Source organism: Passer montanus, unplaced genomic scaffold (assembly GCF_014805655.1).
Source record: "Passer montanus isolate IOZ18808 unplaced genomic scaffold, ASM1480565v1 scaffold45, whole genome shotgun sequence".
Lineage (NCBI taxonomy): Eukaryota > Metazoa > Chordata > Aves > Passeriformes > Passeridae > Passer > Passer montanus.
In genome coordinates this window covers 11,275,238-11,300,730 of record NW_024369373.1, presented here as the reverse complement: position 1 = coordinate 11,300,730, position 25,493 = coordinate 11,275,238, and the positions used below count along the sequence as shown (strand labels likewise).

Sequence of the window (25,493 nt, the reverse complement as noted above, 5' to 3'; positions counted from 1 at the left end):
CGGGGCGCGCTCAGCCTCCGCCGCCCGAGCGCGGAGCCGCCGCCGCGCTCAGTCCCATGGAGAGCGGGGCGCGGCGGGCTCCGTCGAGGCTGGCCTGCCCCGGGGGGGCTCCACGCGCGGCGCTCGGAGCGCAGCCCGGCAGCTCCCAGCCCGACTGAAGCGGCTGCTGCTAAATGAAGCTCATTTAAGATGTGAGGGGTGTTTGCCTGGATGAGCTGCTTGTACGCATGTGCCCGCCCCCGACGGAGCCCCGCAAGCAGCCACAGCCGCAGCCAGCGGGGCCGCTGTGCTCCTCCCGCTCGGCCGGGCACCGAGGCGGGGGCGACAGCGCTGGAGCAGCACCCGCTCTCACCCCGTCCCCACGGGGAGCCGGGACCGGCCCCGTTACAGAGCGCCGCCTCGGTCCCGCACCTTGGCCCCGCCGTGCTTCATGCCCCAGGCCCATCCTGCCCCCGTCTGCCGGGCTTTTCCTGTGTGCGGTGCTGGGTGGCCGGAGAGCGTCCCCCGCGGCGGCGGGGACGAGCCGTGCGGTCCCTCTCCAGCACACGGTGGCTTGGATACGCCTGAATCCCGGCTGCCCGGCTTTGTTTGGGATCTGAGCGGGTCCCCATGGGGTAAAAGGGACACGGTGCTTCCCTTGGTGTTCCGTGGCTCCCCTTTGCCCCCTCGCTGGTGGCAGGGAGCCCGCGCGGCTCCGGCAGTGCGGCGTGCCCAGCTGCCTGCCTGGCTGCAGTGTGCTGCCTGCAGCTCCGGCGCCGGGAAGGGCCCATCACACGCTATTGTGCGGCTGTTGTTTGACAAGAGTGACAGCTAAAATGGAGCTATTACTTTACAAGAAGTTAATAAAAAGGCGCACTTAGCCTGCTGCCTGCCCTGGCTCCCGTCCCTTAGGTTATCCATCACATCGGGTTCGCTTGTGAGGGGAGATGTTACTTCGGGAAAGGGCCCGAAGCGGAGGCAGGTGGCGATGTCGGGGGAAGGGCAGGGAGGGAGAGGCGCTGACCAGCAGATCGCGCCGCGGGGACTCCCGTCCTGCCAGACCCCTCCGAGCTGCCCAGGGAGATGCGTGAGGGCGAGAGTCGGGCCGTGCCGGACAGCCGGGGAAGGCTGTACTGCCCATAGGCTACGCGGAAAATGATAGCAACACGATAGTCCTTTCGAGATGCTTTCAAATCTCCCGTAAGCAACACGGCTTGAAGAACCGCTGGGCATTTCCCACAGGATGTCTCCTCTCTGGCTCTGCCGATGAGGCGAGGCTGAGATCTTTGCTCAGGCTCCAGGAGTACTGAAGCGCACAGCTGTTGAGACCTGTGCGTGTTGCAAAGCTCCGCGCAGGGGCAGGAGCGGGGCGGGCGGCCCCGGGCCGGGCCCGCAGGAGCTGCCGCGGCCGTGCCGTGCCCGGGAGCCGCCCCGGGGCCGCTCCCAGCACGGAGGAGGTGGCGGTCCCCGTTCAGGTCCTGCGCAGGTGCCCCGCGCGCAGCTCCGCTCCTGGTGTCCGAGAGCAGGCACTGTGTGGAAGCAATTTGGAACCAACCTACTCGCTAGACCCAACAGATTTTGCAAACTGTAAATTATATGCGTAATTGCCACTTGGGAGTCCGTCTGCTTGAGGAGTAGGGCAGCTCAGTACAGTGTCTAACACGAGCGTGCGAGGTGAAGCTCTGATTTCCTTGTGGTTAGGTGCTGTGTATTTGAATGTTAAATTCTTTCTACAATGTTCAAAGGTCAGCCTATCCTGTTAGAAAAGGTCACGGTCTTGCTTCAGATCATCTGTTAAATATTTCAGGCGCTTCAAGTCAGTGTGATTGTCAGCGAGGTTCAGTGGGGAAGTGAGCGGAGAGCAGCGGGAGGGAGCGGCCCCGGGCAGCTGCTCCTCCCAGACCCCCGGCGAGACCTCGCAGCAAAGGTCCTGAGCTTTTCTGGCCATTAAACATCCATTTCAGTGTTGCAAGAAGCTTCATGAAGTATTAAGCTTGATGGTCTGGCAAAATCCCAAGTTACATAATTATATTATTCTATTTACTTGAATTGTCCCTTCAATTTCAAATAGAGATGATACAGTCCTCCTCCAAGCGTAGTTTTTCCATGAATTGTGAAATAGCTGCTACATTCCAGCAGTGGACAGAGCAATTCCTCTGTTCCCCTCTTAACCATGTATTTATTAGCAGTGTGATGAAATGATAACTTCTATAGTGGAAACTCCTATACATAAAGAAGTCCTCAATAGGCGTATCTACTGAACATTTTCTTTACTAAGAAAAATGTTTACTGTAGTAATGCAAGAAAATATCCAAGACTACTGTATCTGGCATCATTCACAATTTTTTATCCTCTCTGCAAGCACATAATTAAAATCTGACTGTGCTGTTGTGCAGATTGTTAGGAAACAGGGGGTTGCCTACTTTTTTATTTTTTTGGAATTCACAGTAGAGCTGATGGCAAAATTTGACTTGGATATTTTTATTACTCGTGATGATATAAGAAATGAGAACTGGCCTGATTCTTAGATCTTGGGCTGAATTTGCATTCAAGAGAACTATTTGTGGTCAATTGTCTCTCACCAAAGAGACCAGAGAAAACCCTTGTAATGCTGTGTGCTCAGAACAAGTTTGGGCAGTAATTGCACAGACCCAATCTGCTACAGTCAATTTAACCGAAGAGCTCAACTTCTGGTTTGTCCATTAGAAGGTTGAACAGAGCTATTACACACTTGGGGAAGTGAACAGCTTTTTCATCCTGTTTTCTTTCCAGGGCTGTGTCAAGCTGTCAGTGTGGGAGAGGCAGGGAGTAGCATCAATTTGTAGATTTGGGGCACATTTTGCCCCTGTTTACTGCTGCTTTCAGAGACAGTTCTCCTGTGGACATCCCTGTTGCTTTGTTTTGCTGGAGTTCTTGTTACAGGTGGTGCTTTCACTGGTGACAGGTCTGAAGAAGCTTTCAGTTCTTGTCTTCTGAGCCTGCAGAGTGCAGGTTTCCAGGGAGGAAAACTCTCTGCCACTGGGTCACGCCAGCAGTAAGCTGCATTTAATTAAACTTAAGTTTGGGAGTCCAGAAAGGTTGAAGACAGCTTTTGGACAGGCAGCTGTGTATTGTTCTGATGCTTTATCCTCATGATTATTTTTGAGTAGCAGCAGTTCAGGGAAGGCATCATTCTGCTGTAGGTAAACACCTGCACGAGCAGCTGAGGAATGAGTCAGTCACAACAGTGCTCTGCGGCAGCTAAAGGCTTACATTTGAATTGTTAGAACTGGGTTTGCCTCCTCCTTAAAACTTCATTTGATTTGCTGTTCTGAGAGAAGTTTTAACTTTAATTTATCTAAGATATTTTCTGGTCTTGAGTAGCAAAGTGTACAACCCAAACAGCCTTAGACCAGCAGCTATTTGGACATTGTTTTTAAAAGAGGTTGCAAAAATATAGTTGTCAACAGGGAGTAATTATGAAAGGAGATGAGGAGTTATGTTTTAACTGTGCTGGTACTTGGTTTTGTCAGTACAATTTAGGTGCCTTTGATTAATCCTAATTTAATTATATAATTTCTATAATTAGAAAATTATAGAAGGTACAAGTGCCTCAATATTGTATTATAATTGTAATTGGATTACAATATGTAATACATAATCATATATAAATATGCACAGTTGGCTTTGTTATTTACTGCTGAGTAATGAACATTGCAAACTTTTGAATAGTCAGGAAGAAAACGCAGCCTCCAGAAAGCTTACAGTGCACTCCTCTCTTTGGTAGGTAATACAATTAGATCTGACTGTTAGAATATACTTAGAGACTTTTTTGGCGTAGGTTGAAAAATTCATTAATTTCAAAATTAGGTTATAATTGTTATGGATTGTATCATAGAGGAGATCACATTTTTCACTGAAGTCAGGAATGAATTATAAAAATAGTGCTGTGTGGCTGGTTATTTTCAAAGTGACAGGGAGGCCAAGATTATCAATGCCTCAACAACTAGATCCTGTTCCCAGAATGGATAGTAGGGTTACTAGAGCAGCATAGCAATGTCAGATTTTACTCCTCTACTGCTCTTGATTTCTTAACATACTTCTTTGAATAAAACATTTGCCCATTCTTATAGAATTAGTACTACACATTTGCAAAATATGAGATTATTTTAAGCATAATTGTATTTTCTAAATTTAAAAAAATAATTTGTTTATTAATACTTTCAAAATAGAGACAGTTAATGCTTCTTTTACACTGTTGATTATAATATAGCAGAAGCTTATGGATTGACATCTCCTGCTCCATTTTGGTATCATTCATTTGAAAGAAGTTATATATATCCATTACAGTCCATAGGTATCTATTCAATATCAAATATTGGCACAGGCTGGGGATCACCAGGTCAAGAGCAAACCTGCAGAGAAGGACCTGGGGGGGCAGTAAGGGAGGGGGGATTCTGCCCCATTCTGCCCTGCTCAGGTGAGACCCCAGCTGCAGAGCTGCTCCAGCCCCGGGCCCAGCACAGCCAGGAGCTGGAGCTGCTGAGCCAGGCCAGGGGAGGCTCCAGGATGAGCAGGGGATGGAGCAGCTCTGCTGGGAGGAAAGGCTGGCACAGCTGGGATTGCTCACCTGCACAGGAGAAGCTTTGGGCTGAGCTCAGGGTGGCCCTGCAGGGCCTGAAAGGAGCCACAAAGGAATGTGGAGAGAGACAATGAACAAGGGATGGAGGGACAGGATGGGGGAATGGCTTCACACTGGCAGGGAGGAGGTTTAGGGTAGGTGCTAGGAAGAAATTCTTCCCTGTCAGGGGGATGAGTCCTGGGCACAGGTTCCCAGAGAAGCTGTGGCTGCCTCATCCCTGAAAGTGTTCAAGGCCAGGTTGGATGGGGCTTGGAGCAGCCTGGGATAGTGGAAAGTGTCCCTGCCCATAGCAGCGGGGCTGGAATTGGATGATCTTTAAAATCCTTTCCAAACCAAAGCAGTCTGTGATTCTGTAGAAGCCCTGAATTGACCAAACTCGGTGCCTTTGTGGTGATTACTTCTCCATTAACTGTAGTAAGTGTTTTTAATGTCTCTGTCTGTTAAGCACGATGGCCTCAGCACAGGAGGAATATCATACTATATAGAATATGCCTATTAATCTGCAGCAGAAAAGTTGGTTCTTTTGTTGGGGGATTATAGTGCATTAATGATAAATCTGGTAGGAAGATTCAGTCTTAAAGCTTCTCATGGAAAATGAGAACAAAGAAAGATGGTATTTCAACAGCCATCTGTCAGTTGGCCTGTCAACAGTATTTTTATATAGGTGAAATTTCACACCAAGGAAGCTTCCAATAGCATTTCTCACCAGGGCTGTGTTAGAGTGGCTGCAGTTTGAAAATTTATGTAGCTCAAACTATTTCACTTCTCAGTTACTGTGACAATCACCTGGAACTACAACTTTCTAATTGATGCTGCTTTCTTAAACTTCCCAGTAGAAGGGCAACAACCTTACCCAAACATACATTTAATGCTTATAGAATAGAGAACCAAAGTACAATGTGAAACCTCTCATGACAGGTTTAACAGTATTTAATGCCTTAATTCAAAACAGTTTGCATAGACTGTGAGCCATGCTACAAGTACTTAGAACCTGGAGTAAACTTTATTATATTGTATATAGTGATGCAATGATGCACTACTGAGCATGCAAAATACCTCAGAGCAAAAGATACCATGTTCATTGTTTTGTACAACAGCTTAAATGTCAGCATGAGGTTATTTTATTCCTAATTGCTTTTTCAAAAACAAAAGGAAGCTAATCTATGTGTATTATGTTGTGATAGAGGGTTACAGACAACTTTCCTGCCATGGTGCATTATGCATTTAGCATTATTCTCCAACCATCTGAAAAAGACAGGAAAATATATCAACTGTGGATCCTCCTAAACATGAAATCAGTTCTTTCTTTTGTTGGTGGGAGCCAATTCTATCCATGTAGTTTAAAAAGACCAAAAGCATTAAGTATTTATCTAAAAAAAAAAAAATTAGCTTTTCATGAGAGAAATTGGAGGTGTGCATTAAGGAAATATTCTATCCTGGATAAAAACCGTAATGTGATATGAGAGTCTCTTGTGCTGACACGTGATCAGTGCATGTTGGAAACACGCAGTGACAGTTCAGAGCTCAGGACACTGCTGCTCTGCCTCGTGGCTTGGTGCTGCTCTATGGATGGCTCTGTTCAGCACTGCCATGGTCACCCAGGCTCTGACTGGCACTGCGGGTGAGCAGCATCAGCCCAGCTTTGGAGCTGTTCCCTCCTGCCCGGGGCTGCCCTGCCAGGCACAGGGAGTGCTCCGGGAGGTGCCAGCCCCGAGCAGGGCCCCCTGCACACCGAGTGCCTTGACAACCCCCACCTTCAGTTTGCTGAGAATGATGTTCTAGTTTAGCAAACAGTATTAGCAGTGCAAATTAACTGATGTAACTGCAGAATTAATAGTGTAAACTCATGCAAAATAAAAGCACGATTATTCTCAGAGATTCTTTCAGGATCCCAAGTACATTGAGCAACCATAACTTTATCACCACTTTAAATATTTAAAGTTGAGCGACACGTCTTCTGTCATTATTACAACCTTATGAAATTTGGGCATAGCAGTGTACATAGAACATGTGAATTGATTATTCTGAGTGTCCTATTATATTCTTAATTTAATCTTTGCATATCTCGTCACTTAGCAATACATTTTAGGGTGTCAATCCTCAATCCCTCCTCAAAAATGTTTCTATTGACTTCTTGAAAAACAAAACCAAACAAAAAATTCCATACCTTTCTTATGTTAAAAAAAATAGTTACTTTCATAATGACATTGTGCCTTTCTAAAACAAATGTAGTTATAGTTTAATTATAAAAGCAGTTTATGTAATGCTGATACATTTTTATGATTTTAATTTTTTAATGCCTTGTCTTCTCAGCAGAAGTGGCACACATAAATACTGCATCTATCCCAGGATGACTGAACTCACATTACACTGCAGGTTCCTTTTGGTTCCCTAATTCTTAAGCTCTTTAACTATTGCACATATGGATTTAAACAAAGAAAAACCAGAATACTTTAGGTTAAGCACCATTTAATACAATCAAAACCATTAACGATTAAGTAATCTGAGAAATTGCACAAGTTTAATTTTCAAAAACCAGGTTGTTTTGCAGGAATGAACAAAGGACAAGACCAATCCAAATGATACAAGGTACTCTGCTCGCTGAAATGCTACACTTCATTTACATACCTTTCTATCAAATATTACTAAAGAACTGGTACATAAACAATGGTACATGCAATTGATCCCTTTACTAAGAAAAATAAATTTACAGTTGTGTTAAATAAAGGCCAAATGCTATTATATACAGTCTCTTAACTGAAAGGCCTTGTGAGACATTCAGGTCTAATTTTAATACTTTCCAAATAAATACCAGATAATGCAACATTTACAAATAACACACCAACAGTACTTTCATGGTAATAACTTTAAAAATCAGAATTTAGTCTTTCAATTAAGCAAATGAGTAGCAGCTCCTTCATAAATATTAAGGCATGTCACATAGCATCAAAATGGAACCGATGAGCCTCCTGTCGCTTCTCTCTGTCATCTGCTTTCTGAAAAATAATAATAAAAAACACTTTGTGGAATCTAGAGCAATACTGTTACAGAAATGAGCTGTCAAGTGTCAGAGAATGGTTGATTTTTTTCAAGCCATTTGACAAAAGGCAAAAAGGCTTAGTAAAAGCCCCAACAATTAACTTTTAAATGATGTCAGCTTGAAATAACAATAATCTACGCAAAATTGGCTTCTGCTGTTAATGCTCTGCTGTTGTAGTATTTACGACCCATTATTTTCTGTTTTTTCTAATAATGCTTTTTAAAAGGAATAATTCAAACCTGAAAACTGTTTCCTGGTATCCATTTTGTCTACATTTTAAATAGAAAATGAAATTACTGTGGACTAACTGTAAATGTAATTTATGTTACACGTATGAAGAATCTCTTTTAAAAAACATTCTGTTAAATAAAACTTTAGAGCAAGACGGCAGCTCAACCAACAACTAACAGCACCAAGTAGGTGAAAAATGTTCTTTTGTTTGCATTATGAAAATGTGAAGTAGGATGCATTTCCCTGCTTATTTATGCAGAACACACACTAACCTGCTGAAAGAGTGAATTGGGTGGTGCTTGGAAAAAAGCAGCATATTTAAATTGTACCTAGAATTCATGTCATGTGTCAAAACATGTCCTCTCCCACATGTCTCCTCTCGTGTGCTAAAACACTTAACAGAGGATGGAAGCATTTCTTCAAGATTCTTCAACACACAGTGCAAACTTGTGCTTGTGTCATGACAGACAGTATGTGTAAATCCCAGCATGAGAGAATTTGGCAAGCAGACTGAAATGCTTTTTAGCTTGCAGAGATCCATGATTTTTCTTTTTTGGTTTTTTTTTTAAGGAGTAAAATGAAGAAAAGCCTCTCCAGTAGGTGCTGCGTGGGCATTCAGAACTGTGTCTCAGTTGATAAAAATACACAACAATTGTGGCAGAAATCAGTGCCCGTCTTCTGCCATGAGAGTTCATCGTCTGCATTGGCTCAAGGCCAAAGATTTCCTCATTACACAATGTTTATGTGTGATAGCAACTCCACTGGATTAAATATGGATTTTACTGCATTTTGTAGCAGCAGCAGAGCTGTCAGTGAGGTTTAAGATATATCAGTCTGGCTTTTTTGGCAGGGACTTTATCAGTGTCAGTAGTATTCTGGATGTCAAAAAAGGGGTGGGAAGGAGGGAGTGGCACACTCTTTCCTACACTGAAATGCTTGTCACATTCCACAAAATTTCACAGTCTCACTTAGAAAACAATTTCCACTCCATTTCTTGTATGCTTCCTGAAAAAATTATTGCTTCATATTTGACAGTAACTGATACTCTGCTGGATCCAGCAAACCCTCTCCAGCAGTATTTCCATCACTGTGCAGTGTTTCCATGACCAGCCTCATGACCCCAAAGCAAGTTCTCAAGAATGAGAATAAGGACTATTGAGGGCTGTAGCAAATGTAGCAAGACTGTATTTGTTGTAAGATGAATGATGGTGTCAATTCTTCCTCAGTTTCTCTTTCATTTGGTGTATCAGAACTAAAATCTAAGTGACTTAAATTTCAAAGATTTTTTTTCTTCAATGCATTCAAAATTTCTAAGGCAAGACAGAGCAACACCTACCCTTAAACCCTACAGTCATTTCAGCACTCCAATACCTGGCTGGCAGATGAGGGTGTAAGAACTACTGTAGACAAAGGGCTCCTGCTACTATTTGTCTGCAGAGGTCAGAGTCCAGGATTTATTTAAACTGCTGAATAAAACACTGCAGCTTACAGACACATACATTCTCTGGGGGAAAGAAAAGATTTTAAGTGCCAGTTCATTTCCCCTTCATTTCTTTGCTACATGTGCTCCAGAGATCTGCAAGGGACAGGCATTTAGCCAGGAGAGTATTTTTAGGAGAGGATTGCTGAGAGACAGTAAACTGAGAACAAGCTTAAAACCGAGGAACTTTGGAGTTCGACTTTACACATGTCAATGATGCACAACACAGCCTTGGTGAACATTCTTATCTGTTCAATATCTCAACCACTTCTAAACATTGGGAAGGTAAAAATCTATAGGAAGAATATAGGAATTAACACGTTTATACAATGGTCTGAAAATACACACAATTTGTCCAGATATTTGTGCCTATTTTCTGCTGCAGAGTTGGAAATGAGTTTACAATATAATCAATATACTACTTCATTCACACACACCTGGGAATTAAAACTGCTCTAAAAGCACTCACTCTGGGCTGACTCCTTCCTTACACTACAATGCTTGAATTCTTGTATAAAAACTGTTTTGAATATTGCCATTAAATCTCCATTTCTCCAGATGGAATTATACATAGGTAATCCTTCCCCAACTCAAAGTCCAAGTACCTCTTCTGCTATTCTTGTTTGCTAAAGATACATTGGAGAGAGAATTAAATCCAGGCAGTGCCCAGCCCTGAGCTACAGGTGAGCAGTGCTTTGCTGGTACAGCAGGACATGCTAATGACAGCCATCACAAACTTTGTATTTCTTTGCTTTGTGTGTCTAATTCCCAGCTTTATTATTAGTTGGAGACTGTATTTTACATTTTGAAGAGTGAAGACTGACAGACAACTAACATTTAAATATGAAGCATGCGCAAACTTGTCTGAATGTTTAACAAGGTCATTTTATTTCCACCATCACAAAAACAAACACTTATACCATGTCAGAATATGCAGTAATTTTATCTGACAGCTAAGATTATGGTTTGGGTATGTAGTAACATTTATTGGCAACTCTGCCAGTTGGGTATGATTGTGAACTGAGCATAGTTAAGAAAAATGGGAATGCATTTCTTTTGTGACATGAAAGGTCCCTTTCAAAAGGCTTCTTCAAGTCAATGGATTTCTATACCCTGCATGTGTAATTCAGACCCACGGAGCAAAGCAGCCAATATGCAGGATTGACTCCCTATATGTTCCTGAATGCTAATGTCAGTGCAACCAGCAAAGAGGGTTACACAAAAAAGACTTTCTCCTTGTTTTCAGATTGCCAGCAGAACTCAAGGTAAGTTAACTGAGTTTATGTTCCCTTTTCCAAAACAGTTCTCCTTAAAACTACAAAATGGAAAGCGCAGATATGAAACAAAGATGGCTGATTTAAATTGGAAATAACAGCTTAATGGAAAAAAGGACATGAAGAGCAACATGGACAAGCTTAAGTGTCTTAGAGCTTAAGTAAAAATAATGCCAATTTTTAAACTTGTGGTAAACACTGAATTAATAATAACACCTTTTGTGACAATCAGTCTGTGTCAGAAGTTATTATACTGTAGAAAAATGTAAAAAACCCCAATGTACAGGTCTGTAAAATATTAGGGAGTGTTGAATAAAATATTCTAGTAAATTAGCTTACCTTTTCTTGCCAATGTAATATGCCAATTATTGCCAGGATGAAAACACAGACACCAATTAAGGCTATAGCTGTTAGCAGTACAATGTTACTTGGGGTCAAATACAGCTTGGCACTCCAGCTATACAAAAGAAGAAAATCCAAGGAAACATTAATACCCTTCATTAAGAAGCAGAAAACAGATTTTACTTACAAAGATGAAAAGAACCTGTTTGGTTAAGACAGGTGACAACCTGATCTACAGAAATGAGCAGCTCTATTTAGAGAGTGAGGCTTAATGATGTTTACTTGGAAATATATGGCTTAATATAATTATTTTTCAGCAATACCATGTCTAAGTACAGCTTCTGCTTAACTTTTCATGAATGCTATGGATATCCTCAGGGAATTAGCTTTTTCTCATTAGGAGATTTATCTCCTGCCCTTGCCTAGGACGAAGCAAAATGCATAAGGAAACCTTTCACAGGAATGCCTGGGGACACAGAGCAGCAGGGGCAAATAACCCTGGACAATTTTTCTACAACATGAGAAGCTCCTCTAGGACAGGCTCATGGGTCCAGTTCTCTTTTTCTGAAGTTTACCCAGGGACAACTGCAGTTCTAAACATAAGCAGTTGATTATAGCTGAAGATCAACAAAACTAAACACTTTAGGGCTGCTGGAAGACATCTCTCAGATCATGTGAGGGGAACCATGCCCAGGGAACCCCCTTTTTGTACTACAGGTTTCCTATCACGGGAGAGCTGTAAGCAGCAGGCTCTGTGTTGAGCCCTATCAGGAAATCACATACCTATGTTAAAAAATATATAAATTAAGAAGCTTTTGTTATAAAATTGGATTTCTTCTGGGGATTCCATCCTCTGCTATTCTACAATGTCCCTAAGGCCACTTTATATGAAGGCAAAAATAGTTTAAGGATGCTATAACCGAAATTGTTTTGCATAACACATACCTTTAAATACCTCAAGACTGTAACTAAATTTTCATCTGGCAGATGTTATTTCTGTGGTTGTTAATTAGCAACTCAAGCAGCACATCACTTCTCCACTGTTATTTGTTCTCTAGTAAAATTAACTGCTGAACTGATGTCAGAATCATTTCTGCATGATAAATGCAACTGACCTCACTGGTAGATCAAGCGGCAAAATGCAGCTGGAATATCTGACTAATGTTTTCTCTAATAGCAAAAAGAGAAACATGCTCTCTTTCTGGGAGAAACATTTTAATTGCAAAGTGAATTCTATGTTCAAGCTCTCGTGCAACCAACCCATTCACCTTTACTTAAAGGCAAACATTAATTCCTGTAGCAACAGCTACTGTATTCAGAAGGGCTGAAGCAAAGCTTTTCTATGGAACCAGACAGAAATTGCATGTTTGGTGAAACAAAAATGCTTAATTCAAGCATTACCATGTTTATAATTTGTCACTGAGGATGTTGTTAAATCTAGCAAGTATGTTATTATTTACAGGAGTGGAGCTGGTAATACATTTTGATTGTTTGTCTGAGCCGGTAATGGGGTTTTTTTTAATAGATTGTTTATGGGCACCATCTGAGAGGCTGTGTACATACCTGAGCAGCATTTTCAGCTCCAGCTCAGCACTGACCCCCTGCCCTTGCTCTTCAGTAACTTTCTATATAAATAACTATTTCTAAACCTACACATAATGCCTAATTTACACTGTGTATTAATGTAATTTTGGGAAGTGCAAACCCAAATGATGACATTACCTTCGAGGAACATTATGAGGATAGGGAATGACTATAAGCTGGGAGTTTGGTATGATAGCTGTCCATTCTTGTTTTCTTATGGACTGCAAGAAAAACAAAGTCTGTGTCAATTACTAGCAAACCAACATACTTACAAGCAAAGAAATTCTCTGTTGAAACATATGAAAGGAGAAATAAAAACATTGTGGGTTTAAAAAGAAAACACTTTAAGTATAAGTGATTAATCTCTCTATCTTTGTATAAACCTGTTACTCTGAAAGCTCCAAAATGCTTTAAAACCCACCTCCCAAAGTAAAAAGCAATATAACTATTGCTGACATAAAACACAGCACCTGTTTTAAAATACAAAGCAACAACATAATAGGGAAAGAAGAAAACAACTAATTCTACAAAGGAGGCTGGCAAAACAATTATCCAAAACAATTATCCAAATTATGACCCATTTGAGTACCTCACTTTTCAAAGTAGTACCATCAGATCTTTAGAGACTGAAAATGGTAAGCACCCCACTTTTATGTTTCAAGTGAAGATTAGAGAATCACAGCAATTTGCCCCACCATGACAGTGCCCATGGTTTATCACCAAGGCAGAAGGGATTACATGAGCCCCAGCCCAGCCAGAGCAACTCTGGGAAAGCCCTGCAGCTACTGCAGGCCACAATAACTGGACCCTCAGACCTAATACCCATCTGCCCTACAAACAAGCATGAATACCAGTGCTAACATTTATAGACAGTTTCAGTCATCTTTTAGTTTTATTTTGGCTTCAGAGCTTGTACACCCTTCAAAAAAACTGGGCACAATGGTTCTTTTGGGCAAACCTTTCTGTATGCAAAATTACTTCTTTGATATTCTTACTTCAGAAAACGAAAAAGAAGTGTCCCAGCAGTATTTCCACCCAAAGCCTCTTAGGAAAGGTAGCACCATAAACAAGTACCTTGACAATCTTAAGTGCCAACCAACCTTTTCTCCTAAGGGCCGAGGGATGCCAACGTACAAGTGGTCGAGGAAGTTGGCGCTGCGGCCCAAGCCCAGCACGTTGTAGGGCAGCTGCAGAGCGTAATGTGCTGACTGGCTGAGCTGGCCAGCTGCAAGGAGAGCAGGAAGGAAGCCCAAGTTGGTATTTTAGGGGGAAAAAAACTCCAATCAATCAATCAATCAAGCAACCCCCAAACTACCAACTTGCTACACAAGTACACATTCCCCAGTCAGCAATAAAAATGTTTAAAAATTTTCACCAATTGTGTGATTATTTAATTCTTGAATTCCCACATTTCCAAACTATCTGTGAGTACTCACTTGGAGAAGAGCTTAAATACTCTACATATTTAGGTAAGACAATTGTTTTGAGTATCATTTCTATGTTAACTCAAATCTCCATTATTTGCTACAAGCTGAGAAGAAATCAACTATCTGCATGTATTTTTATATGATTAGTGCCAAGTTTATTGCCCACTGATTTACAAGATTAGACTCAACATGTGAAGGTTCACTTTAATTCTTGTCAGTATTGAACTGTAATTACTACTGTCACAAAATTAGCTAAGTAAATTCTCATGAACAAGTTTTCAAAGAATAAATTAATTTAGTGAAAATAGGAGTGAAATGGTTGCAAGTTAATAACAATTACAGCAGAAACTGTAGATGGAAAACAAGATTCTTGGTTTCCTGGAAAAGGTAGTGGGGAAACAGACAAGTGTTGCAGTTATCAACAAGTTCACTAGCATCCATTTCCAAAGTATCCAGGTATTCTATTTAAATTAAAAAACAATTAAAATCTTCTAATAATTTCATTTCTGGCCAACAGATTCAGATCTAGTGTGGGTTGTCCTCTTAGCAAGGAGCTGCTCCCACAGCAGGAACAGTATCGGCACCTCAGAAGCACCACAGTGAATTCAACCTTCACCAGATTAAACAGGAATGAGTGCAAGGGACACTTGACAAACACAAATGGGTTTCTGTGACCAACAGAAACAGCTTTTCACAAGAATGTGATTTACTCAGTATTTTTAGAGTATCAGATTTCTCTCAGGTTTGATCCCTAATACATTATGCCTGAAACCGGAATTATAAGTTAAACGACAAAATGCAACAGAATGTGAATTAAAGAACAGTAATCCATATTTTGTAATGAATTTACAGCCAACTCCTTTTTACCTCTCCACACGCCCATCCAAGGCTTGATTCAGGAGGCAGCACTTGACCTCAGCCCACCAGCTGTGGGCCAGACTGGTGACACAACATTCTGCACAGCTGGGCAGAACACAGGGGCAGGAACTCCTAACTCACCACCACCATTTCTTTGGCAAAGCCAAATATCCTTTCAAGACAAACCAAACCCACCCCCCTAGCATCCTGGAGATGCTAGTAAGTGCAAGCATTGGCCACAACACAGCAGCACCTCACTAAGGGACAACAGACACTGTGGTTAGATAAAAGGTAGGAGAATAGAGACAAGTGGTGAAGGTAATCTGGCCCCTAAGGAGTTACAGCTGTGCTAATTATCAAACATTAAGAACACAGCTGGATCCAATTAAGAGGGGTATTATAAAAGAGCAGGTTGGTTGGGTGAGATGGAGTTTGTTGGTTGTGGTGAGAAGAAGAAGGAGTCAGTGCTGTGAGGAGCTGCTCATGAGAAGTCATTGAGAAGGTATGAATCCTTTACAATAGGATAACAACAAGACACCACTTCCAATAGCAGCTCCTCAGCTCTTGAACACTCCTCTGGGGACAAACTCTTCCTGGTCATGCAGGCTGGGGACCCTGAACCCCTGCTCATTACAGTGATTACTTCATGGCTCTGCTTTTGGGAACCTCCCTTCCCCTACCAGCTCTTGAGGAAGCCACTTGCCTTATGCTGTCAGGCATGTTTTGAAATAGGCTTGTTTAATCAGGACGTAAATGTTCTTTATTATTGTGTGTTTAGAATTATAATAACTAGATTTTATAAAGCAAGATAAATGTCAACTGAGATCTGAAAAATCAGCTTGATACAGTTATCTTTTTATTAAGCTAAAATGCTATTAGCAAAAAGAAACAGTAATGGTCTTCCTAAAGATTATACACATTTTAGATTTATTTTTTTCCCCATGTAGAACCATGTAATGGACAAGCAGATGAGAAAATATTTAAGTTGGATTTGAACTTTCAGGTCTCTATTGTGAGGACAAGGTGTACTGTGCACACTGTTGGGTAGATTTCTCAATTACAGAAGATGTGGCACAAGGCACTGACTGAGCAGGTTTCTCTTTAAAACAGGGATTTTTCCAGGAACTTGAGAGAACACAGGATAGCACAGCACAGGGTTTGAGTCCTGAGTCTGTCCCTGCCTTGCCAGTGACTTCCCTAGTATGATCTTGCCTAAATTGCTCAATCTCCAGATGTCAAAAACCAAATCTAAAACAGGAGCAATTCTCAAAGTACATAATATCTGACACCCCCAGTTACCAATATACAAGTAGTAAGGAGCAAAGGTGGGTGTATTTAATTTGACTTGGTTATAGAAACAAACCAGATATGTTACGTGATCATGCTGCAACATAAAACAGGTTTTCTTTTAGAATTTTTTCACTAATGCTGCATGCTGAAGGACTTTCCCCAAAAGAACAAGGTACTGCTGTAACAAGGAAAAGCTTTTGGAATTACTTTTGAGTGAAATATTTAGGATCATGAGAAGACTGCAACTGAGATCTTGCTTTTTTTCTTTTATCTTACAAATGAAATGAATGTCAACTAAATTAAAGAGAATAGAAGAAAATGTCATATACTGTGTGCAGTCAGCCTTAAAGAGGTTAGAGAGTCACATACTGCAGCTAGAATTCTTAAAGCACTGAATAATTTCATGGCTACTAATGCTGGTTCTTATGCCTACTAAGGTAAGGATAATGAAATCTTACGCTTCAGGATGTAAACAGATCATTTGCAAAGGTCAGAGAGGAATGTTTTCTTCTATACAGCAGGCAGAAATGTGCACATGCCTATTTTTTAATTTGCCTTTAAAATGGGGAGGTATTAGCTAAGCAGGATGGTAGCATGTAGAAGGTTCCAGTTTACTAAAGCTGACGAAGCACAGGTGAACTTTGAGACTCTTCCTTGCTTTCCTCAGCCTATATCTATCATAAATTCTGTTTGATGTTTATTGAAAAGTTCCATATAGAATTGTAACCAAGTAATTAAGAATGACAACTGCTCACCTGAGAAACATAAAAGCCGTGAACCACGATGAAAAATAAAAAGAGAAATTACAGAGAGTACTGTCAACAGTTTACTGACATTATCTGAAGTTCCCAGATACTGTTAATTAATTTACTTATGAAAATATTTCACATTTAATTAAATAGCAACCATAGCAATTTGCCCTCTTGTAAAACCACTGAAAACAGCTTTCTACTTCTTCCAAGAAAATCTGAAAATAGTTTTGCATCTTCAAGGAGGAAAGTGGGATTTATTTCTTACATTCAAATTGTTCTTTAGCTTTTTGGAAGTCAGTGTAGGCAAGAAGGAGGATGTGGCTGTTGCTTCACAGTTTGTTTTACTTGATCAGCAGAACTATTACTATAAACAAGACTTAAAAAACCTTCTCCTGATCGTGTTACACATGATTTCTTTTAATACTTTCTTTTTAATAAGTTATTCAATACTATGTCTTTTGCCTTAAGTGTCTTGTTTCAAAAATGCCATTTCAAAGCATGCAGATATCATGGGCTATGGTATTGGTATTAGTGGTGGTATACATATTCTTGTTTTAAATCATAAATCATTAAGTTTATTGTTTCAAAAAACCTTGGGCACAGTAAAATCCTCAACCTTTCAGGACACGGTTTTCTGTGGTTTCAGCCTATCAGAGATCAAATTTGTAAGGAAAAGCTAATGATGTTGGGCAGCCAAACCTCGGAAGATTTTGCGGAGTTTGATATTCAGAAACCATTCAGGACCTTTTGGAATCAATCTCCTTACCTCTGAAGCCTGGCATATAAAATTGGAAGCAATTCGTATCATTAACCTTTCTAAAGCCTTGTCTGAAAACCAGAGCCATGTGTTGTCTGTGACACATCCAGTACTTGTTCTTTTATACCTGAATTAAGTCATTTTCCTTCTGTTTCCATTACCCTGATGTAAACTTGCTGAAAGCTCAAGGGTAGCCTGTTCTCCCCGGAGCTGAACTGCAATGTCCTCAACAGCTTATTTCAGGCTGAGGAATTTAACTTTGTCAGGGGAAAGTGGTAGCAGTTACATGTAGGAGCAATGCCTTCTCTTGTTAACCAGCACTGACAACACATGGTACTGGATTTAGGAATAGCCTCATTGAACCTACACAAATAGATGCACAAACTGATAGTGTTCAGTCAGTTTAAAAAAACTTATTTTGTAAAATAACAGCAGAATGTGCAAGATCACTACACAGAACTGAAAGACTAATGGAAAATCTGATTTCAAACTTGTAGCTTCCTGAAGTATTCCTTGTAATTCTTTTTATTATGCTTTTCTTAACAAAATATTATTTGCATTTAATTAGCCAATTAAAAGCCAATCTGCATAATTCAAAATTCAGTAATACTATTTAGGATTCCAAAAGTGTATCTTTAATCTCAGACTTGCATGCAAATTCTTCTGTACCATCACCTACCTGAATACTGAGGTTAGCACATGAACAAATTTTTTAGTATAGATTAGACAAACACATGTATCCTAGGAAAAGGAAAAATGAGTCCAAAACCTGCCATGCAGAGGCAGTTCAACATCTGGGTGTGATTGCTGGGACCATGTGTCCTGCCCTGCACAGCTGGAGCACTGCAGTGCTGCTTCCTCTGCTGCCACCACCAGCACTGGGCTAAAGCGCACTGAGTAGTTCTCCTTTTCATAAAGCTGGCAGCTCCTTCTTTTATTTGAAAATATGCCAACCACTTATTGGTGGTAAGAGAAAGGGAAAATATAACTGATAGTAATGAAAAACCCATGGATTGTGCCTAAGAATTTACAAAGAAGCTTTCAGGAAAAGAAACTAATCTAACAAAAACCCAACAACTTCAAACTTGGAAGCTTCATAGAAAGTTGGAGAAATTGAATTGCTTGGCTTTAGTGGAAAGCTTTACTTCAGTTCCTTTCATATTGCCTTTGGGGGTCACTGGTTGGAAAAAAGAAATGTAGTGGTCAAAGAGTTCTTTTTCTGCTTAAAATATGCAATGGTAACTTCATTCCCCAGCTGGTTGCCTCTTTTCCTTAGTCCCCCTAATAGGAAATTCCAGATTAATGCAGTACACAACTTCACCTCAACCTTTTCTGCAATATCTTGTTCTGGAGTACCAGAAATAACATGGGAAAGTGAATTCAAAGTGCATTCTCAGGACTTGGACACTGATGATTGCAGTGCTGCCAACTTGGGACACCTCTGCAAGCCCAAACTCCAAACCTGATGCATTTTTATGAGAATATGTTTTTTTATGAAAAATACCTTTGCACCATAAAATTATAGAAGTAAAACTGGTAACTTAAAACCCAACAAGCAATAAAATTATCATAGTGCTGATAGGGGGAAGCTGTGTAATTTTTAATGTCCAAATATTGCAAGCAACATTACAAGTTCAAGTAAGCTTTCTAAACAAAAGAGTTATACAGAAAAACATACTGGAAGGCAACTCCTACCTATAGCAAACAGAAAATCCCTCTCATGGAATGCAGCTATTCAATTATTAAATTATTCCAGCTTGTTCCATGAATACACTCTTCTTTCCATGTAGCACAATTCAACAAAATGAACCTTGCAGAGTCAAATGGCCATTGAAAATAAGCTTATTTTGCTTTTTTTCTGGTACATATTGCAATGTTTATGTTTAAATTCACAAGTATAATAGCTGCTAGACATTTGTGTTCACCTCACAATTCAATTTAGTTAAACAGCAGGAGAACTCAATGCAACAACAGGGAAGAGTAAGCAGATTTCAGAAAACCAGAAGGGCACGACTTCACAGCATGTGAAAGGTCATTCTGCCATGGAAGGTTTAAAACAAAACAAAGCAAAAGCAGCAAAATGAAAGAGCTCTGGAATGAGAGCTGCAGAGGCCATCAGTCCACACAGCTTCACTCATCCAGATGCTTAAACAAATTATGACTTGGTCCCTATCAGCCATTCAGTGAATCTACTCTTGTCATCTTCCTATGGATATGGAGCTTTGAGGAAACCTGAGATATTCACTGCCACCTGTTCCTGGCCCACAGAATGAATATGTTTGGTAGACACAAGCTGCAAGTATGAGCCTATTTATTTCAAACTCTACCAGCATATTTTTACTTGGGAAGAGAAAATTCAGATGTGCATAGCACAGGCTGAAACACAGAAGATATTCTCCCAATACAAGCCTGGAAATGTATATGCAGAGCTGAAAATCCTGGCTGACACTCACACTTAACTGTGGGATCTCCTTAAAAATAGCTCCAAAAGGAAGACATGGATCAGAAAACATGACTTAAATTTGAGTTGGTATACTTCTTCCAGATTTACATGGGACCTGGTCTGACCTCAAGCATGAAATTCCTTAAATATTTGAAGAAGTTGTTGCAGTTGATTTTCCTCTCAGGAAGAGAAGGTCTGTGGAGATATTAACTGCAGGTGTAAGGCCCAGCACTTCTCCATTCTAATGCCCATGTTGGCAATTGCTACTCCTTGTAGCTAATTTAACAGTATTTCTTGTAAGATTGCAAGTGGATTGAGCAATGTGAAAGTAAAAGCACAGAATACATGCTAATTATTATTCTGCTATCTTTTAACAACATACTGGAAATGTTAATAGGAGACAGAACAATTCTAACAATGTTTTTAAGAAAACCCTCATAGTTATGCAAATTCCCTGTAGTTTAGGCTTGGCAGATCAAAGAACCTTAAAATGAATTAGATAAGGACAGCCATATGGGCCTTTTTATTTTACTCTTTGCATGGATATTGCCTGCATGAAAGATGCCATAACTCACAACTGAAGTCCTGCAGGATTTAGGAGATCAGAAGCAGAGTGGGGGCCATGGCTTTGAGTACTTTATGATGTATTTAAGCCCAGGGCTGCAGGGATAACTTAAGGTGACTGGTTGCAGAGGTCCAGCCAACAACTGTTCCCCCACTGAGCACAGCCATAAAGGCAATAAATAACAGCTGACTTTGGAGGGGGACATGAAAAGGAGTGCTGAGTCTCCTTTTTATCAGAAAAAGAACTGTTTTTACTCATGTTACTTCTTGGGAAAGGGATTAATTCTTTTAACATTTGATTAGCTCATTACTCCTTCAGATAATTAAAAGCTTCAAATATGGATTGCCCTGTAATATTGTATAAGGAAGGCAAATAAGTTGATGAAAATTAGTTTTAAAATAGCATATGGATACTATATGAATAAAAGCTTAATGGAAATGTGGAATAAAAGCTTAGTGGAAAAGATGTTTTGAAGGTTTATACATGGACCAAAAATGATGATGATATCATTTGATATCTCAAATAATATATCTTGATATAGCCTGATGACATCCTGACAGTCAAATAGAAGATGATTGTGATGTAATGGACTGTTTTTCCAGACCACAACCTGTATAGGCCAGTAATTCTAGTTAGAACATTTACACATCATACACATAACATTTGCAAGAGAAGAAAATCTAGCTACAAACGTAATGTAATACCTTCAGAAAACATGACTTTCAAAAGTTCTTGCAGGAATTATACACACTCAAAAAAATCTATTAACTTATTAGTGTTGAGAAACTGATCAAAGACAGCATTAGAAAATTCCCTGTAGCAATGCTGCTGGGGTCATAAATACACTTGGAATTCATTACTGTTATTTCATAATGTCAGAACAGAAAAGGAAATTCATCATGCCTGGACTCTGTTAGGTATTTATTATTGTAAATATGGTAGCTCTGAAGGGAATATAGCAGTACTAAATCACATTTGATAACTGTTTCTTAGAGTAAATAGTAAAAACACTGCATTTCTAGAAGAACTGCCCCCCCCAATACAAACAAACAAAAAATGAACAAAGCCACAACCAAAGAAACTCAGCAAACCCTAAAGAAAATGTTTAAGAAAAATGCATTTGCTTTTGTTCTTGGAAGAGAGAGACAGAAAAAAAATTAGGAAAATGACACATGAAATAGGTCCAAATATTAGGCTAGTTTTATTCCATCTGTAAGATGTAAATTGTTCCATGACACAGAGTTAGAAAAATGTCTTTATTTAAGCATGCACAGAAATGCTAGAGCATCAAGATATGTTTTTGCAGCTGTCTGGTTTGCATTTCAGGACATCTTCATTCTCTTTAATTTCCCCCAGGTGGAATTAACAGTCCTGAGCACACTACTCATGGTGAGAGCATTACCAGTGATTCAGATTGACTCAGGACCTTAATGTGTCAGCATTTTCCCCTCTAAATTATTGTTTTTATTTAAGTTAGTGTTATACAGAATATAATCTGGAACTACTGGAGGCATTTTTTAAAAATCTGAGTTTAATTTGAAATGAGGCTGGAGTGACAGCTACAGATGACTGCACTTACTGATCACGTTCAGCTTATGAGTTTGGGATTTTTGCCTAAGCAAGAAATGAGTCCATTATAGTCCTAAGATTACCAGTCATAAATGAGAATAATAAACCACTTAGTACAGTCTCCTGTGTTTTCTAGGAGCCACCAGTACACACCTGGGAAGGCAGCATAAACCCCAGGATATTCTAACATCAGGCACTGCCTGGACCACAGCCCAGTGGATCATTCTCTCTTTGGCTGCTTTGTTTTTGGACTCCTGCAAACTGTGGCAGCTGCACCATCTCAGGCCATGAGAGCTCTAGTTCCAATCCAAGTTGCACCAAGCAGCCCTTCCCCTTGATTTTGACCCTGTTACCTAAGGATTGATCCCTGCAGCTCCTGCATGACCTGAAAGGACACAGGCACTCCCCCTCCAGCTTCCTCAGGCTGCTCAGCATCTGATTTTGTTAGCTGCAGTTGTAGGGAACAACTCCAGACAAATACATCCTGTGTGTCCTGAATATTATCCTGATCCTTTGTCATCTGGCTACTAGGATTGTATTGAGGTATTTCAAGGCCACTGCTGTTTCTTAATACATAATTGCTTAGGAAGCAATTAGAAGCTTATGCTGTTTCACAAACTGGTGATATTTTACCCAACGATTTTTTGCTACAGCCAACTGTTCAACCCTAACTGGCACAGGACAAATGAAAAAATAATGCAATTGCAATGTCTGTAATAAAAATGCAATCTGTAAAGAAGGAAGAGAATGTTTGGGGTTTGGCATTGTAAACTGAAGGCACCATTGAAACCATTCCATTCCCTCTGTCACTTTTCCCACTCCTTAGGATGCTGAGAAGCACAAACACAGCCAGCCTGTGCCTTGGGTATTCCCAGGGAGTTTCTCTTACCTGATCCATTTTTCAGGTATCCATTTGCATCTACAGTGGTGTACATGATGTAAGGACCAGGCTGATTAACTCCAAAGGGCTACAAGTGATAAAAAACAAAGAAAAAGGCAGGCAATATTTTAGGAACAGAAAAAGCTATAGTAATTAAAAAGTAAACTGAAGAAAAATGTTTTTACATTAAGAATTTGTATTTTTTTGTATTAAGAATTAATTTTTTTTATATTTTAACTTCAAAATCCTGCAACTGTTTTGTTCATAGCATTATGTGGAAATCAATTTTCAAAATCACAGTAATCAGTTGGCTAAGTGATGCTTAGTTTCTCATGAAGAAAGCAATACTGTTCAGTCCTCTGGCAAAAGGTTTAATGTTTCCTTGGAAGCTATAAGTAAAGTAAAAACCCCTAAAAATTAAAGAAATAACTGCGTGTTCTGAAAAAGCAGAACATTTAATACCAAGACAATGCACTATCTTGATGGTATTTCTGAATTGAAAAATACTACACAAATTCCATCTTTTTATCATTATTTAGCAGTGTTTCCTTTAATTAATGTAAGTGATTGAACAGTGACTTGACAAGTATTGGTATCGATTTTGACCAAATTTTCTTGAGGAAGAAAATGTACTTAAACATCAAAGTACAGTCATGAGAAAAAATAAGACAAACATCCAAGGAATTTGTGCATTACTGAGTGATGAACCATAAGAAATGCACCTAAATAAGAAAGGCTGGGAAGGGAGAGGATGAGAGACAACTACAGGAACAGATTTTAAAGGAATTTTTCTTTTTTTTTTTCCCTAGTGCTGAACTAAAGCTGATATTAGGACATCAAATCCAACAGAGAGCTTTCAAGTAAGTTACAGAAGGAACACCAAAAGAGATGATGACATGTTTCACACCATGCCTCAATAAGTAGTAAGTTTAAACCACAAGAGTAAGTGATAATGATGACAGATGAGATCAAAGCCTGAAAATAATAACTGGTTAGAATGAAAACTAAGGAGACCACAATGGCGATGCTAATGCAGATCTATGAAAGATGAGTCAATAAGGTGAAATTTAAATTTTTTTTTGGTGCCACATAGCTGTACTCTGGCCAATGTACCTTATGTTACTTTGTCAGAGAACTCCTATTACAGTGGGAGCAATAGTGTTTCAGTGATCTCGATAATGAAATTTCCACCAACATCTGCTGTGAAGATTTGCTTTTTAAACCTTCCATTTTTGTAATTAAGTTAATGATACTATCAAACCTCATTATTTTATAACAGAAATTAAACCCCATGTCTCGAATAGGCTTGAAGCAAAGGTTAGCCCCATTTGAAGCAGTTTTTCTAATTTCAACTCAAAATTAAATGTGAAACTTTTGTAGAGCTAAAGTGCTACTGCTACCTCTGATTACTCTAAGCTCCTCTCTCAGGCCAGCTTTCACTGTGAACATTGCTAAACAATTTGCTAATTGGCAGTTTGGTGGGTGAGTTGGAGATCTCTGGAGACAAATAAAATAATCTAAAGAGAAAACACCACATGTGTATGGCTGTCTGCAGTGCACTTCCTTCCTTGGCTGTGCCCACTGCTGGAGTTGGGCCCAGAAGTGGCTGGATCTCCCCACAGTCAGTTTTGTCTGGACTTTCTAAGTGCCCACCAAGACTTGGCACAATTCCCAGTTTGGGCACCCAAGTTCCTCCTGTCTCTGGTTACCCCCAGTGGGGGGTAACAAAGCCCCTGCACAACAATCAATTCCAGCTCTGAGCAGCAGCTGCCCAGAGTTATGGGTCTCACAGAAGCAGAAGGTGGCCAGTCATGATTTGGATTATACATTATTCCAGTCAACAGCTCTTTCAATACATTGAGAGTTTTTGGTATAATTAGCCCTCAGCTTATTTGAGGCTAGATACTAAACCAGGCCACAGTTACACTTACTGTTATTTTCCGAGGACAGTCGTTGGAACAGAGGCCGCTGAGAACTGCAAGAACAAAAAGTGAGCATGTTGTGTTTATGTTCACAAACCATCTTAGAAGCACCACCTTTGCAGTCTGGTAAAGTCTAGTGTCAGGTAGCCATCAAAACACAAAGAAAATAAGTATCTTCTTTGTGATTTATGGTAATACATAACATTTCCTTATGTTGGAAGCATACTTGGCAGAAATTCAGCACTGTTTTACCCCACCTCACTGGTTAACCAGCTTCAAAAGGACAGATTTCCCAGCTAGAAAAATTCCAAATTAAAATATTTTTAAAACAGTGAACTATACATTTTATTCATTATTCTTCATTTCTAACCATGTAAAATACTGGCAGAGATTCAGCTTTACTGTTTTAAGTGATAAAAAAATAAAGGTTTTTCCTTCTATATAAGGCATCATTTTGGAACTTGGTTTAGAGCAATTCA

The 25,493-nt window shown here is 40.0% G+C and overlaps 2 protein-coding genes across 2 annotated transcripts in view; both read right to left on the bottom strand.

Moving 5' to 3' along the window:
- Positions 1-384, bottom strand: part of NETO2 (neuropilin and tolloid like 2) — a 31,815-nt gene extending 31,431 nt beyond the window's left edge. The window contains exon 1 of the mRNA XM_039721456.1: positions 1-384. This exon is cut by the window's left edge and continues 180 nt beyond it. The gene's annotated coding sequence lies outside the window, so the exon portion shown is untranslated.
- A 5,130-nt stretch (positions 385-5,514) lies between these two features.
- The window catches only part of ITFG1 (integrin alpha FG-GAP repeat containing 1), a 75,330-nt gene continuing 55,351 nt past the window's right edge, over positions 5,515-25,493 (bottom strand). The window contains exons 13-18 of the mRNA XM_039721216.1: positions 25,024-25,067; positions 23,102-23,180; positions 13,652-13,776; positions 12,690-12,772; positions 10,965-11,082; positions 5,515-7,596 (exon numbers count right to left, since the gene is read on the bottom strand). Coding sequence (XP_039577150.1) covers positions 7,537-7,596; positions 10,965-11,082; positions 12,690-12,772; positions 13,652-13,776; positions 23,102-23,180; positions 25,024-25,067 — 509 coding nt within the window. The 3' untranslated portion in view covers positions 5,515-7,536. The remainder of the gene's footprint in view (positions 7,597-10,964; positions 11,083-12,689; positions 12,773-13,651; positions 13,777-23,101; positions 23,181-25,023; positions 25,068-25,493) is intronic.